The sequence below is a fragment of the Gadus chalcogrammus genome, chromosome 19, assembly GCF_026213295.1.
Source record: "Gadus chalcogrammus isolate NIFS_2021 chromosome 19, NIFS_Gcha_1.0, whole genome shotgun sequence".
Classification (NCBI taxonomy): Eukaryota; Metazoa; Chordata; class Actinopteri; order Gadiformes; family Gadidae; genus Gadus; species Gadus chalcogrammus.
Window position 1 is genome coordinate 11,164,462 of NC_079430.1, and position 17,288 is coordinate 11,181,749.

The 17,288-nt window shown below is 44.8% G+C and overlaps 1 protein-coding gene across 3 annotated transcripts in view; it reads right to left on the reverse strand.

Moving 5' to 3' along the window:
• The window catches only part of usp6nl (USP6 N-terminal like), a 46,299-nt gene extending 32,896 nt beyond the window's left edge, over window positions 1-13,403 (reverse strand). Inside the window, exons 1-2 of one of the 3 annotated variants that reach the window (XM_056578200.1) lie at window positions 13,122-13,403; window positions 8,999-9,105 (exon numbers count right to left, since the gene is read on the reverse strand). In XM_056578200.1, coding sequence (XP_056434175.1) covers window positions 8,999-9,002 — 4 coding nt within the window. In that variant the 5' untranslated portion in view covers window positions 9,003-9,105; window positions 13,122-13,403. Of the gene's footprint in view, window positions 1-7,682; window positions 7,938-8,998; window positions 9,106-12,936 lie in introns of those variants that run through there. The other 2 variants (XM_056578201.1, XM_056578199.1) reach the window with 2 other exon arrangements.
• Between the last annotated feature and the right edge of the window lie 3,885 nt (window positions 13,404-17,288).

The following is a 17,288-nucleotide window of genomic DNA, read 5'->3' on the forward strand; positions in this document are numbered from 1 at the left end:
TCCCCCCCCCCCCCCCCCCCCCCCCCCCCCCCCCCCCCCCCCCCCCCAACCCTCCTGAGCACCACACTCCCAGATGTTCAGAGGTCCCCCATGTCCTCTCTCTCTCTCTCTCTCTCTCTCTCTCTCTCTCTATATATCTCTCTCGCTCTCTCTCTCTCTCTCTCTCGCCTGTTCACGGTTGCCGTGGCGAGACAGCGAGAGAACGGGACTTGGCGGGAAAAAAACAAAAAACGCAGACGACAGCCCCCCCCCCCCGCGACCCCCACCACTCTACCTCCGTGATGAACACTTGACCAGCTGGGAACGGGGACGCGACTCCAGGCAAAGATCGCCTCTGTTCGTTGGCTCACGCTCAAGAGAACGCCGTAACACACGTCCACCGGCAGCGCGGCTCAGCAGAAGTGAGAGTGAGAGAGTATGTGTGTGAGCGTGTGTGTGTGTGAGGGTGTGTGTCTTAGAGAGTGTGTGTTTTCGAGCCACTGTTCTCGGCTGGAGAGCACTCACACACTTTCCGCTTGACAGCGAAACACACACGAGGAAATAAGAGAGCGGGGGATGAGCGATTCTCTTGATGAACAGCGGGAGGAAACGGACTCTCCCTCGCTCGCTCTCTCCATCTGTGTCTCGTACTGCTTTCTCGTCCTGTTCTCTGCCTCTTTATCTCCCCCTCCTTTCTCTTTCTCTCTCACCCCCTCTAGCTACCTCTCTTTACTCTGGTCTGCGACTGCAGCGGCAGAGATAGAAAGACATATATATATATATTTTTTTTTTATCTGCTTTCGAGAAGCAGCAGAAGGCAGTGACTATAGCCAAATGGTTATTTTAAACTTTACAACGGATCCCTTGCGCTCACTCTTCCAAAGACGAACAGTTTGGGCAACTGTTCGACTACAGTGTGCCACTTAATGATGGAAATCTGATGGATTTGAAGGCTGGACGGCTCTGAAAGTGTCCGGCTCTGAATGTGTCCAAACGACACATCAGCCACTTCCTTTTCATCCAGTTTACAAACGATCGGGAGATGAAGTTAACCGGTCCGGCATGCTATAGTAATTTCAAATATATAAGGTAAACGGGTTCCTAGGGCTGAACGATTTTAAGAAAAAATTGAAATTGCGATTTTTCTGGTAGAGATTGCGGTTTCGATTTCAACCACGATTTATTTTCTTTAAATCAAGTTTCAGTATAAATTAATATAACCAATGAATTCCATTAAGGTAATGCAATAATGAAAACTGCTGGCAACAGATTTCAAATGCAAGACTGTTTATTCAAGTACCTAAGTAACAACAACCAAAAAAGTCAAATAAAAAGGGAGCCCTCTTTCTTAAGTAAACTTGCTTCAATGGCTCATCAGCATCAAAATAATTGCACTTTTGTAAAAAAAAACAAAAAAAACAAAAAAAACAAAAAAAAAACGCAGCTTTGACGATCCCAAAATCGTAATGCTTGAGATCGCGATTTTCGGTCGAAAACGATAGATCGTTCAGCCCTACGGGTTCCTACACAGAGAGTGTGGTTACCACTCAAGATCTTGCAATTGAGGCAAAGTGAGAGAGAAGTGACCCCGGGTTCTATGAGTATGTCCGTGTTCCCCTCACCTAACGTCATAGGAAAATAATCATATAATGCCACCATGCCACCTAAGCGGTCCAGGGGCCGTTGGAATGCACCGAGTCAGTTAGAAGAAGAAGCATCCCCCCACCACCCCTCCCTCTGTCCTCCCCATCACGGGCAGCGTGGCCGCCTGCAGATACAGATCAGTCACAGTGTAGAGAGGTGGGGCTGGGGAGCCTATGAGACATTGATCGGGTCTCTCGCTCGCTCTCTCCCGCTCTCTCTCGCTCTCCCTTGGTTATTCCACTTCCTCTTCTGTTGCCCTTTGAGATTCTCTGGTGTGCACGCCTCTCAATGCCGATTGTTCACATGTCTTGCAGGCTCAGTTTCATGCTCCATCTTTTTTGCTTATCCTTTAATCCAATTATTCATTTGAAAATTGTAATTGTGTCATCTTTGATGCACAAGTACACACAGACACGCACAAAAGCTCACAGTCCAGTTTATATAAATTTGCTTGAAGCTACCTGAGGCACAAAGCCAGTAGGCCCAATTAATGCATCTTTGCTGGACGCACCTAGCTGCACGGTTGCTATGCTTTGGAACCACTGTTGCTAGGCTGGGACCCCATACCGGTTTTGGACCTTTAAAATAAATCAAAAAATGCATCAGCACACACACACACACACACACACACACACACACACACACACACACACACACACACACACACACACACACACACACACACACACACACACACACACACACACACACACACACACACACACAGGATGCTCATGCATGTGCATTGGGGTGTATTAATTTAGAAAGCACTACCTTGTCTGCAGTTTGCAGAACAAACGGCGCTGCCCATGGATCAACATCTACAGTAAGCTACACTACAGAGCCTGTTCAGGGCTGAGTTATGTGCAGGAAGTTTATTAGGGAGAGGCACACACGCACATGCACGCACAAAAACCACCAAAAGTATGCCAAACAGAAGGAATGATCGAGGGAATTACAGCAGATACAGAGAATCAAACAGATAGAGAACGAGAGAGCTAGAGAACGAGAACGAGAACGAGAACGAGAGAGAGAGAGAGAGAGAGAGAGAGAGAGCCCTGCAGAGATTTGGATCGCTCTACTGTCAACATGGCGAAGATAGAGAGAGAGTGGATAGCGCCCGAGACTCTCATCCAGGCTCACAAATCACACCAGCATGCAGTTCAGCCCGGGTCGAGACTCGAGCCCCGCCACGCCCACTTCAGATCAGAGGCCTCAGGGCCCTGCAACACTCAGGTGTTGTATGGAAACGGTCAGGTATCAGCAGCCAAGAGGTAGCCAACGTGTCACATTTTTGATAGCAGTTCTTAAAGGGCTAAACCCAGTGGTGAGTTCTGGGGGAAAAATGTTTTCTCAATGTTTCCTTGCACAGCTCAGGCAGCATCACTAATCCTAAAAACATGGTCCTATTCAAATCCCTTGTTTTTCCAACCTCAAAATCATCTCCATCAGCTTGAAGCATCAAATGAAAAACTAAACAAAACAGGATTTTTATTACGACATTTTTTGATAGTTTCTTATTGGCAGTCTGGGTGGCAGTTGTAATAACTTCTTTATTCAAGGTAAACAACATAAAGTCTTCTCTCTCTTTCTCTCAGAATGCTAAATTCATTAAGTCTGAACACAATTCTCTCTCCCTCTCGATTCCATTTGGTGGACATAAGAGGACTCAACGTCATGTTTGAGGACGGAGGGCTGGGTGGGGAGGGCAGTGACGGTGTCTGGGCAGTGACGGTGTCTGGGCAGTGACGGTGTCTGGTGGAGTCAAGCCACTGATTGCTTTTCTGGACTTTGGATTTTCCCACATCTCATAACATGGTTTTCAGAGTGCCAATGAGACCGCCCCTTAGGTACAAATGCACGTTATTCATGCACAACACTAGTATCTACCTCCACTAACTCCGACAGCACCCCACTGTGGTGACCCTGTCTAGGGGCAGGGGGGAGAGTAAAAGAGAGAGGCCTAGTGTATAAAAAAAAGAAAAAAAGATGGCGTGCATCGAGAGACGTGCTGGAGCTTGAAGAGATGGACGAGTGTCTCAGAGAGAGAGAGAGTGAGAGATTTTTTCCTTTCTCCGGAGAGATTACGTCGGTCTGTCTCAATCTCTCTCTCCCTCTCCTATCTTCCCTACCTCCTTCCTTCCTTCCTTCCTCCCTCCCTCCCACATCCTGGCACGGGGCCACTCACGCACAGGGCAACATAACCCAATCACAGTGACAGCGCTGTGCTTTGTCACACTTCCCCCTCCCCCACCCCAACCCACCGTTGCGTTCTCCAAGTGTTAGCATTCATATTTTTTTATTCATAATTTGTGTGTGTTTGTGTTTCCCTGGCCGGTCGGGAGTCAGACCTCAGCGTTCCCGAATCCCCTGGCAGGGGGGGTCCACTTTCAAGCACGGTGTTCCAAATACCTTTCCGGGCGGTAACTTTCCCGTATTTACTGAAACTCAAAACACATCCTCGTTGACTCACACGTATCCCCTTTAGAAAGAGCACTGTGTGGATCACTACAATCCACGCCTTCAAATAATCTTGGAGACTATCCCCCCCAGGGCCAGGACAATGACCAGCAGACATGCACGCAGCCACACACACACACACGTACACACACACACACACACACACACACAGTCATTGAAACACCCTGGACCTCTCACCTCCATGGTTAACTGGCTGAGTGAGCATTTCCAACAGACTAGGTTGGGGCAGGAATGTGGTGTGTGTGTGTGTGTGTGTGTGTGTGTGTGTGTGTGTGTGTGTGTGTGTGTGTGTGTGTGTGTGTGTGTGTGTGTGTGTGTGTGTGTGTGTGTGTCTGTGTCCTTTCGACTCTCGAAACTAAAAAAAAAAACTTGAAAATGAACATCATAAACCAAACCAAAACTTAAAATGTTCAAGAAGTGAAACCAGACTAACCCACTTTCAAACTTAACAAAAAAAGTCGAACCTAAAATACAACTAAAAACGAATGAAAAATGCACAGCTATAATCAACGTGCTCCTTACACAGTGACCCCCTCCCCTCACACAACCTTACAGAAGCACATGCCATACAAGTTAATTCACACATCACACGGTCAACTCAATAAGGGTGAATTAGCTTTTTTTTCCTTTTATTGTCCTTCTGCATTGTCTCCTTGTCTCAGTCAGTTACCAGTACCCAAGTGGGTGTATGGGTACGAGTATTTCTCAGCCGGAGGAATCGATGACTGATCCAAAAGACGTTAGTTACGAAGGGAGAGTGATGAATTTCACAGAGTCCTGCAGAGTGAGTGCATGCTCAGTAACATCTCCTTGCTCTAAAGTACATTCGGGTCATTGTTGAGGCATTACACAGGACCCTATTTGAACACTGCATGCTCATGCATTATCTGCCTCAGTAGGTAATCCACAGCGCCCCTCAGATAAAGCCATTCATCGCTTTTGCCACTTATTTCCGTTATGGTCCCAGGAAACACAATGGTTAAGGTTGTCATAGATGTTGTTGTGCTTTGAACATATTTTAATGCAAAGGCATCTATTCATGTCTAGAATACCATTTAATTTGAACATATTTATTTTTATGGGAAACGGTGAACATAAAATACAAAAGACAATTAAATGTCTGCCTTCAGGCGCATCATGCTGAGCCATCAGAGTAGTAGTAGATTAGCACTTGAGCCTAGCTTTGGTTTTGATTATCAGCCAGTACTCTGGGTCAATAGACTATGGGCTTGACTCTGTCTGGGGAAGCTCTGCGCTGGGAAGGCACTGGTCTGGTGAAGGTCAATGTTGGGATCCATTTCCCTGTGTTTACTGGGAGATGTAATCATATCCATTTAGCTGGCCACTTCCTTCCTGGAACCTTGTTCTCCTACTCTCCCCCTGACACACACACACATGGATACACATGCATGCATGCATACACGCACACACTGACACACCGACACACACAGGATGGTGGTTTTCGTCATGTCATCACTAACATTAGGGCACTGAGGCATCAAGTAGGCCCACCGCACATGAATATGTAAGGAGAGACGTGAATAACTGCACTGTTTCAGTCCAGTATTGAACATGCTAGGTGAAAATTACCAACAATTTAAGAGTGATAACTTTACAGCCTTAGGTTGGTAGGAGGGAGTAAAAGAGAGACATAGAAGGGATTAAAAGATGTTGGAACGGACAGTATTTTAGTTGGTTCACTCCCGAGTTTGAATAAACTTTGACACCTAGGACCGGCGTCGAATCTGTTTTTTTTCCACCAATTTGTCAGTGAAGAGGAGATTCTGTGTTCAAATTGTTTCCTGAAACTCATGTTTACATAGGAGGAAGCGAGTCCCCTGCTCTCCCTCCCTCTCTCACTTCCTACCATAAGCTAGGTAGGACCTAAACAATGTAAGCTGTGTATAATGTTCCTCAGTCAAAACAAGCAACACAACTAAATGAATCCTGTGTTACAGGACTACAAGTTCCAAGTTTACCTCCAAAGTGCACTCAGGGTCACGGGACTAAAACCCAGGGGAAGTTCATTCGGCTGATAAACTTGTCCGACTTGTGTAACGAAAACCCTGCTCACGCCCTCAGGAGCTTTTCCGAATACCAATCTTTCTAATAATTACACCTGACTCATTGAGCGGTATGAGACCGTGAATGGAATAGGCTCTTTGAAGTAGGCAGTGGCTTCGTACAGCATTAGTCTTCTTCAATAGTCTGGCCTGTGGACACTGAACAGCCTGGTTTGCACCTTGCCTCATCTGTGCCAGTAAGGGTCTGCTAAACTTGGCTGAGCTACCCAGTTAGCCACCTAGCTCTTTGTCAAATCCCAGCAGGGGATGCCAACCAAGGGCTATGCAAAGAAGCTAATGAGCAGAGCCCAGCTACTGCTGCCACAGTACGCTAGCAAATGTTAGCAGACAAAGAGTGTGTGAGTGTGAGTGTGTGTGTGACTGTGTAAAACGGGGAGAGCAGGTAAAAAACACTTAAAGCCCACTTCCTACACACACAATGTGCTCGACAGCAAGTAGGCTTAGTGAGACTAAAACACTAGATCCTCATTCAAACCCTGATCCCAAATGGCTGCGTTACTTCAGCACGACAAACAATACAAGGTGGTCTTTTGCCTATATCCCACTACTATCCTTATACTCCAAGGGCAAAACCAAAAAATGCAATCAAAGTTTATTCTCTCCAATACAAAACTTTTCTATTGCATACTAATAGCTAACAGTTTTGTAACCCTCAACCCTTTCTCTCCCCTCTATCATCCGTGTCTCCGACTCCTGGGGAAATGATGTCCGAGCACAGTGAGTCATCCGCCCTCATTAGGAGACACATACGGAAATCTGCCCCCTCCACTACTGTCACCACCACCCACAGCCACCACCCTGAAACCCAAAGCCTCTCTCTGCCCCCCCCACCCACCCACCCCCAGCCGGGCCGGTAGGGATGGGCGCGGGGGTAATTACGGTAATTAGGTTTTCGACATCAACCGCTCATCAGTTGTCCCTCGACGCAGGGAGCGGGTCCCATCAAAAAGGTGGAAATGAATTATGGAACAGATAAAAAGTCCTACTCCCTGACGAAAGCTAGCTGTTTACCGGGCGACTTTCAGCGGGTCACATTAGACTACAATAGCTAGCGGAGATCCCTAGCATCACATTCTGTTTGTTATTTGACACATTTCGTTGGTTATCTTTTGAATATTTCTGGATTACCACTTAGGACTACAATAGGATGAAGTCAGGTGTAGGTATACAGGAAATAAAATGATACAGGCAGACTCAGAAAAAACTACAATTAGACAAATTCTGTTTATTTAACCTCATTAAACATCAACCTAATACTGGTAAATAAAATACTTGAGTGATTCCTTTGTCATTCACACACCTGCAGCTCATCAGGTGGTCCACATCAAACCAGGGCCCCCATGAACAAAATAAATGCACCCACACACACACACACACACACACACACACACACACACACACACACACACACACACACACACTATGAAAGAGCGATACTATGTTTACTTCACCACGACAGTTAGAAGCAGTGTGTGTGTCTGTGTGAGAAATTACCTGGATCCATCCATCACCAAATCCTCCATTATCATCAGTCACAATCAATCACTTCGGACCCTGACCGCACATCAACACACACGCACACAAAAAAAAAAGTGTGCACGTCGAGGGGAGGTGTCAAGGAAACGTCCAATAATCTAGTTAAACTCCCTAGGCGGCATTGTGGCTAATCCAATCGCATCGCTCCGCCGTTAACACCTGACACACACAAGCAATGGTGTTGGGGGTGTTAGGTTGTGGTGCTGTTGCCCCAGTTACCTAGCCTTCTAAGCCACCTCCTGCTACCAGTGCGCAGACACACAATCACTCACACACACACACACACACACACACACACACACACACACACACACACACACACACACACACACACACACACACACACACACACACACACACACACACACAGGAAGCACTGATAGCCTTCTGATAGTATGTGCTTATACAGGGAAGGGGGGGGGGGGGGCAAAGCAAGGAGAAAGGTCTGAGATGGAGTACGGCCATGTAATCTTGGGCTGGGGGGTGGTGGGGGGAGGGGGGTGTAAGCTCACGTGTCACCCAGCAAACAAGAAGCTGAGCTGTGCTGGGGGGGGGGGAGAGAGGAGAAATAAAGGCTTATTTGGCAGGGTATAGGAGGCAGAGTGAGCCCACGTGACGTACACAAGCCCTACTGGGACCATGGAAGCACAAGGTGGATTCTTTATGCGTGTGAACGACATTTAGCAGAATATACTGCTGAGCCAATCAATTTCATCATATTGTGCACTCAAACACACACACACACACGCACACACACACACACACACCATAACAGCCCGTCTGATGAATATAATGGCACACACATACACATGTGCAACTCATACATGTGCTCGCATGGTCGCACGTGGCCAAACACACACACACAAACACACAAACACACTTCGCTCTTGCATGGAACACACGTACACAACCCCACACAGACACACATTCCATTACATCCACCCCCTTCCCATGATGCCTTGCGGCGTGATTGATGACTGATTGCCATGGTGAGGGGCTGCAGCATTCTCTCGCCACATGTTCCTGCCTCCACAGAGAGACAGGGATGCAGGGCGAGAGAGGCAGGGTGGGCTTGAGGTGGAGTGGGGGTGGGAGGCAGGCTGATGAAGGAGGAGAGCACTTCTCTAGCTCACTAGATAAATAACCAAGCCTACAGTCCTCTCTGCCCCTCTTACCTCCTCCACAAGCATTAGGGTGTGTGTGTGTGTGTGTGTGTGTAATTAAAAAAAAAAAAAAAAAAAAAAAAAAAAAAAAAAAAAAAAAAAGGTACTTACTCATGGTCGGAGGCCGGTGGGGGGGGGCAGGGCGTGGCCCGTAAGGGGCGGGCTTCCAGGTAGCTAGGCTTGATCTCCACTGGGCCTCTCCTACAGGCAATCATGACCTGGCCAATCAGAGCATGGAAACAACAGGTGACTCAAAGTCTTCACTCAAGGTTCATCACTTTGAATGTGTAACTTACATTTCTTTGTTTTTCTAAGTATACATTTGAATACGACGAAGGGTACAGAGTGTACACACTCTTGGGTACAGAGTGTGTCTAAAGATTTGTAACTAGACGTAATGCCCAATTCAGATTTCTCTTTTGTTTAACAACACATAGCTCAGACTCAATGTTTGTCTCCCCTGATCACACAGCCGTTAAATGGCCTGAGATCAGATCTAGAAACCTGTATCCAAACGACCCGCGTTAATCGGTTTTCCAAATATCATGTTTCATGTTGCGCATGCTGTTCCTCACACTTACAAAACTCACATCTGAATGGCACATTCTGGCCTGCAATGTGCAAAATGGCGTGCCATGGTAATGTAGGTGGTGCCATTTCAACATATTTAGGTGTAATGGTGAACCAGATCATGATTTTATTTAAATATATAGGAGAGAGAAAACTCAAACTACACAGTGTCAGTAAGAGACGTATATAGAAACGTAAACCTTTTAAATTCACAACTCCCTATGCATGGCTGTCCCTATCCAACATGAATGGTGTTCTGCCTCCACAACAGAATCACTTCCTATTGCCACACATACACACACACTTAATTGAAGATGTGACCATGGCCATTATCGTCTTTATGGGTCTTTAAATAGAAGGGTACAACGAGCGGGTGGCCAGCCATCAAAGAGTGTGTGCGTACCTCCAAGTGCATGTGTATGAATGAATGAGTTTCACATGCTAACGCATCCATCCATCTCTAGGAGGGAGCCGAGCCCATGGGCCTAAATAACAGTGATCTGGTGATGGTGTGGTGTAATGATGGGGGGGAAATGAATAAGCCTGTGGGCGAGTGCAAGGCTGTGTGTGTATGTGTGTGTGTCTGTATGTGTGTATGTGTATGTGTGTGTGTGTGTGTGTGTGTGTGTGTGTGTGTGTGTGTGTGTGTGTGTGTTTGTGTTTATGTGTCCCAGAGTGAGCAGATGCTTCAATAGCCTCCAGGTGCATCATCATAGGTGCGGCCAGTAAACAACAACAAAATAGTTTGTAGACCATATGGCTAAAAATAGAATATTGTTATTTGTTTTATAGATACTGAAATAGGAGTATTGCATACCTTTTAAGTCTTAATTTGTAAACCTTTTGAAGTGGTAAAAAGGCTGTCATAGATTTATGGAATGTTAAGCCCTTTGTCATCTTAACTGTGATTATGGGGCTGGACAAAGACAATTGAATTAAGGGAATGTTTACTTGTATTGCCAACACAATATCGGTGTGTCATGTCCAGCACTCCGATTTTCTACTGTTGGTCATTGCTAGAAAGTAATGATTGGGCTGGGGTTCAACATTATGCACAAATTTCCTGAAGTCACCCTTCATCTGTTATTCATTTGTTATTTTAAGTAAATATGCAACAGCCAGCCTAGCTTAAAAGAAAACCACTGCAGAATCTTACTGGGGCACGATTCTGCAGCGCCCATAATCTTGCCCATTCAAAGATAATACTGCTATCCTCTTTTAATGGGCAATACTGAATAAAAGGGATTCGGTAATATATTGATTATGGTACAATCATATATACGATATCTATCGTATATAGGATATTTAATATCATCAATATGAATCATTAATTGAAGGATCAGTGTTTGTGATTATTGGTCATTTGCAGTATTATATTTAGGAAATGTAGTGTCTTCTTGCATAACAGACACAAACTGTTTGATGTGCGTCAAAATCCTGCTTGAAAGTAGTTTGGAAGACTTAAAGAACACATCTTTGAAAAGGGATGAACCGGCGGGATACTAAAAACTCATAAAAAAGACCTGCGTACGCACACACACACCATTTACTTATGTTTGGGCCAGCTAGCTTGCATTGACATGGATCGAGATATCGAAATATAGTGCGGGAAGAAGAAAGAGAGAGGGGGATAGTGCGTGAGAGAGAAAAATTGACTGTGCCAGGGGGTCACAAGTGGCCAGAACACACACTTGCACCAGCATCTGTTGGCCAGCTACTGAAGTACTGGAATTTAGAAACCGTGTGTGTGTGTGTGTGTGTGTGCGTGGTCGAGACACTTGGTTGGTGAGTCGAATACATCTGGTGTGAGTGTGTGCAGCAGTAGTACGTGGAATTTAAGCTATGCCTCTTGAAATCAGTTTCAAGTAAACCTTGTTCAGCTGACATATAGGACTGCACATTTATTGTCAAACGAATGTTTGACTTTGGCGGTTTATTGGCGCGTGACGTAGTATACCAGCCAGGTATACAAACAAACCACTCTCGCTAACCTTTTCATAGAGACACTATTTAGAGACCACTAACCTGGTCAACTGAACAATGTGGCCTTTCATTGTGGCTGTAACACACACACACACACACACACACACACACACACACACACACACACACACACACACACACACACACACACACACACACACACACACACACACACACACACACACTTTTACAAGCCATTTCATGTGTGGACTATATCCTAGCATCACAGAGCAAAACCAGGTAAAATAATGACATGGGATGGCTAGATGAGGAGATGAAGAGAAGGAAGGAGAGCACAACGAGGAAAGACGAGCTCACGGATGGTAGTTGACCCGAAGGTATCCGTTTCCATGCTGCCAGCAGTGGACCAGAGAGCTTGGACAACATTCACCATTCCTCCTTACTGTGTTGGGTTATTAAGCTAATGCAAGGTTTAGTAGAATGACTGAGTAAGCGTAAATAGTGTGTAGCAGTGCAGTTTCACCAGGGGGATGTCTCCCTGGGTAAGGATCTATGTGTGAGTTATATGGTGGAGAATATAGCCCTGCGAAGAATGAACGGCTGTTGATGAAAGATGATGTACATTATAATGTGCCGCATTAGGGCACGTTATTGTACAGCAGCCCGGCAGTAGTATACCAAGTAGAGGAGTTGGGACAATGCAGGGCTGAGAAAAGCAACTCTGCAACCACCGATGACAACAACGCAACAGCAGCAATAACACCATAGCTCCAAATAAATAAAACACACTTAAACTAAATATTATAGTCAAACATGACCAGAAATAAACACCAACCACCCTCCGATAAGAAGCACGGGTGTTCATATTGTGTGGGGTTCCTTTTAAACCTTAGCAAATTGGGAAAACTTTATTTCCCTTTAATCCGACATAAAGCATATTGCAGTGTCACTCAAAACATAACATATCAAGTAGCATAACGCCAGAAGAGGTATACCAGCATTTGACGACGCAATCGTTCCGCACCTTGTGTGTTTTCTAAGCGTAGAGCAGCGGAGGCGATAAGCCGCATTATCCCAAAGCGGGATAGGAGGGATTGGAGCACTACAGTGCTACAAGGTAACTCTATCCTCTCTGCCATGCACTGCAGCTATCCGACCGCAGACGAAAAACCCAAATATACATGTACCCAACACAAGCACGCACACGCTAAACCACTTCTGACATCGACAGTTAAGTAGATAGCAATATATTTTATGAACAAATGTATAGCTGGTCTAAGCAAATCAACTGAATGAGAACTGTTGGAGGTTATGAGCGTGTCGGATGAGTGAAGTGGCGCCGCAGCCAATCAGAGCCACGGATCTTGAGGCGCCAGCCAATGGCGGGCGCATTCGCAGAGTCTGTCAACAGTGTTTCTGCTACGGGAGGCCGCCTTTGGGGGTTGGCTAGGTAGGCCTCGGTGAATACAAATAAGCATAAAGTTTACAATTATAAAACCCCTTTCTCGTTTGTGAACAAACCACTAAAACAATACCTGTAAGTGCCCGGTAAAGAAACTGTGCACCGGCGTACCTCTTCTACCCGGCACCGGCCACTTTTTGAAAAACACAGTTAGCGCCAGTCAGCCCGCAGCACGTCCCGCTGACAGACAGTAGATATGATACCATGAACAAGTTCGATCTTCCTATGGTTTCCTCGGGACGGCGGACAGAAACCCACCTTTGGTCCGGACTCGAGCGTGTACGCGTTGATTTACATCGCTGCGGGTATTTCCCCGGCCGAAACGGGCACGATAATATCCATGATCCTGTACCAGGAAGTCCAGCGTTCTTCCTAAAAGAACACTTCTCAAACTCTATGGAAAAGCCCTGCAGGGCTCTGTGACACCGATCCCCGTCCAGGTAGCGATGCGCCGCCCGATGGGCTAATCTCACGTTGGCTCAGCGTCGGGACGAGGTTGCGACATTCCTTCCAGCCATGATCGGCCAGTTCTGGCCACGGGCATCATAATTAACGAACCCTTCATTTAAATAATGTATATCATTGTGATCGGTAATGAATTCTGAAGAAACCCTAAACAAAGCATTTCGATCCAATACAATTTCATTTTAAATGCTTACAAATTGAAACATTAGTTGTATGTTTCCGGGCCTTGATGAAGACGCTTAATAATATTATTATTCAATATATCTTTCGGTTGGACCCGCCAATATAAACCTTCAATGCAATATTGTCATTATTTAAGGATTAGTCTATGCATATTTGACAATTTCTCCATTGGTAGGGTAACACAAAAGCCTGATATCAGGCCAGGCTTTCCATGACAGTATAGGCTACTGCAAATATATCGCTACACGCTGGTTTGTCATGTTTAAGACTAGTTTTCAGCAGTTCTGATAATGTGTGTGTGACCTCAATATATACACCTGCATGTCAAACACGCTGGGTGACTCGGGCTGCCGAATAAACGCTATATATTTTTTTTATTCTATGTATTGATTACCTAAAGAGCTACAGTAACAGCCATTTATGAATATTGACTTTAGGCTGGCGAAGCCCTATACTTGCCACTTGGCTACGTCTTCATGTGCCTACAGCGCACCTTTGTGGCGGACTGGGTTATTGCTATTCCTGTGTTCACCTTGTTTATAGTGCTCTAGGTTCATTTGTTGATCATATCAGCCATTAGGCAGCGGAGGCTAGGTCTAAGTAGTCAGCATGGTAAATAACCAATTTCCATAGCGTAGTAAAATAAACCATGTTTCAAAGTCACAATAACTCAAAGCGGATCAAGGAGGTTCACATATAAATAGCAATGGATATAATCGTGCAGTGTTACTCCTTATGGGGACAATTTGTTATGGTGCAACGTGTCTGCGTGTATCGCCCTTTCGCAGGTATTCATTTCAAGGTCTGTTAAACCGGGGATTGCAGCGGCAGTGTCTGTAACAAATTCCAAATCAACGGCACCAATGACGCGCGACAGGTCTACCATTCGGGCACCAAACATGGAGGGTTAAAAAACGCGTGTTCGTCAATTGGTCATGCGGCTCATGCCCACGCTGCTGCCTGCTGCCTTTGTTCCTGGGCCGCTTACACGCGAATGCGCAGTGATACACACCTGCAGGCAGGCGCACAAACACAAAAAAACGTTTACAAAGGACGTCTTGGCATCTGTCATTCATCGATAACGCCGCAAGATGGCAGCACTATATCACCTTAAATAGGCTACCAGGTCAAATGAACAAGACACATAATCTTAAAATCAAATTTTTGGCTGGACGTTATGCCAATTTTTTGAAAGTCTTTCTTGAACCGTCGACATGCCGACCTATTATTTCAAGTTCAAAGAATAATGTTTCAAACAAAGGAGAGATGAGTTACCAATTTTCTTCAAAGGATTGCATAAGAAATGTGAAAAAAACGTTCGTGCCTAGCTTTGATCAGCCCTATAATTTAATTACTCCAGTACCAAAGCAGCACTTATTTGGAATTGTATTCTCGGTCTGGTTCTGGTATATTCTCCCTGGCTGTGCCAAAATCAAAAGGAGAAGGTAAAAATTTGAAACATTTTGCTTTGTTAATTTGAAATTTGAGTAGTATTGCACCCATAAACCGTCAAAAAGTGTACGGCATCTGCTACACAGACTGTTTTGTTTGTTTGATTTGTGTTGTTCAAAACGAACAAACCTGTTTTTGTTAGGTTTCAAAACAACGATGTAAGAAGCTCTGTCCCTGTTGACATTCAAAAAAAGCTAAATTGTTATAGCCATGGTACAAACTTTCGCTGGCTAATATTCTCAAAACTTTATCCATTATTTCTGCGAATGCTTCACAATATTCTAGTCATTACTTTGAAAAACTGAACGTGCTGGTTATAGCTCAACATATTCTTTATCTTAACCTTTCTGAACCATATATTATCTCTCTGCTTAACCATTAATAATGTAAACAAAGTTTAAAAACTCTTTTTTGATTATCAAGAGTTGTGTTCTGACTTTCATCCTTTGTGTGACGCGCGCACACACACACACACACACACACACACACACACACACACACACACACACACACACACACACACACACACACACACACACACACACACCTCGCCATATTTTCAATGTACATGAGAAGGCCTTCGTATCCACATTGGTTTGATGGTGAAGTGAGTCCCGCCGATGTTGAGAAAGTTCCAGTATTTTTTTAAGCTGAAAAAAACAATCAACCCTCCCATGTTCCACATATCTATATATAGAAACATATACATATCAATATATATGGCCCATCACGCACGTTATACGTGTCGTTTTGTAAAAGTAAAAGGGAAGTTAGTACATAGAGGCTAATGATGCATTGAACGCCAAGGAATCCCACACACACTCTGTCCCTGATGGGAGGCAACATCTGAGAAACGCTGTGGCTTCAATCCCTAGTACGCATGGGCAATTAACGCCTCAGAGAGCGCCATCCACCTGCCAATTAGTCGTCATTAGCCGTCTCCCCTTCCGTTCATACTGTTTGGTTCATCCCCCCCACCCACACACACCTCTTTACCTCCGCCTTCTCGGTTGGTGTGAGACAGTGAACAGTCTCTTCTTCACACACACTCTACAACGAGGTAGGGCGTTATGTTTCAAGCAGCTATGACTGTGCGTGGGTCTTGTTTGCGTATGCTAGGCCTACTCCAAAATATTCCAAAATTAAACTAATGTTAGGCCCTCCCAGATCCACTTCCATTTGGCCTGTATTCAATGTATGATGGGCTATTTGTTCACTGTCTATTCAACCCAACGCTTGTATTCATTCATTTTTGATCGTATCATTAAAAGTGTGTTTTTCAAAGCACATTCTCTGGTCTGTTATAGTCAAGATGGGTACCTCAGGGAGAGGCAGTCGTCAATGGTTTTGCTGGTTCCAATGGATTCCTCTTGCACATGAGGTCAAAGTTCAAACGGCTGAAGGATATGGATTCTCTGGATGCGGTTTGTGATGTGGTAGATGTTGACCTCGGATATAGTTTATCACGACCTAGCAATCGCAGGAGACTCACCTGGCATCTTTGGGGTAGTTGTAAATCAACATACAAATATGAAGGCTGAAAATGTATCGCCTTGAATTTGCAGGCCACATGTGCACAATGATATCTGATAGGCAGAATGCTTTTTATGAAGTTCTGGTTGAATCCAATAATCAATACGCAGAATTGGTCCTGGCACAATTCCAACAAGGGACATTGTTAATTCGCCATAGGACCCTTCTTTTTTATTTTTAAAGGAGGAATACAAAATACACAATTGAACCAAAATAATAAACAAACCAGTTGGTAGAAATTTAAAATGGAAGAAAATGTGACTCAGCATATAAAGTGAAGAAGCTCACCTTTAATTTCTCTTTCCTTTCTCTGTCCCTCTCTCTATCTCTCGCTCTACAGGGGATGCAGTAGTGACACTGAAACAGTACACAAAGTGTGGTTGGACATACACAAACACACACACACACGCGCACACAAAGTCGACAAGTCTTGTCCAGCTCAGTGAGGCGACCGTGCAAGGCAATCCCTGACGAGGGAACACTCGGCAGCCAATAGGAGCTTGTTCCCTTATCAGGAAACACAGAAGGTTTCCACCCCTTTATCTTAAATCATCATCCAATTACTGTAAGACATCCTGTGTTATCGGTGCCACATCCACAGTTAAGTTTTGAACACCTTGAATGTTTCAAGCCATGAATTCCAAGTCTTCGCTGTCTGAAATGTCAATGTCAAAGTATGTGTGTGTATGTATAGACACACATATCTATATATACACAAAAACATTTATTGATATATACATATATATAATATATATATACACACAAATATATATATATAGTATATATATTCTT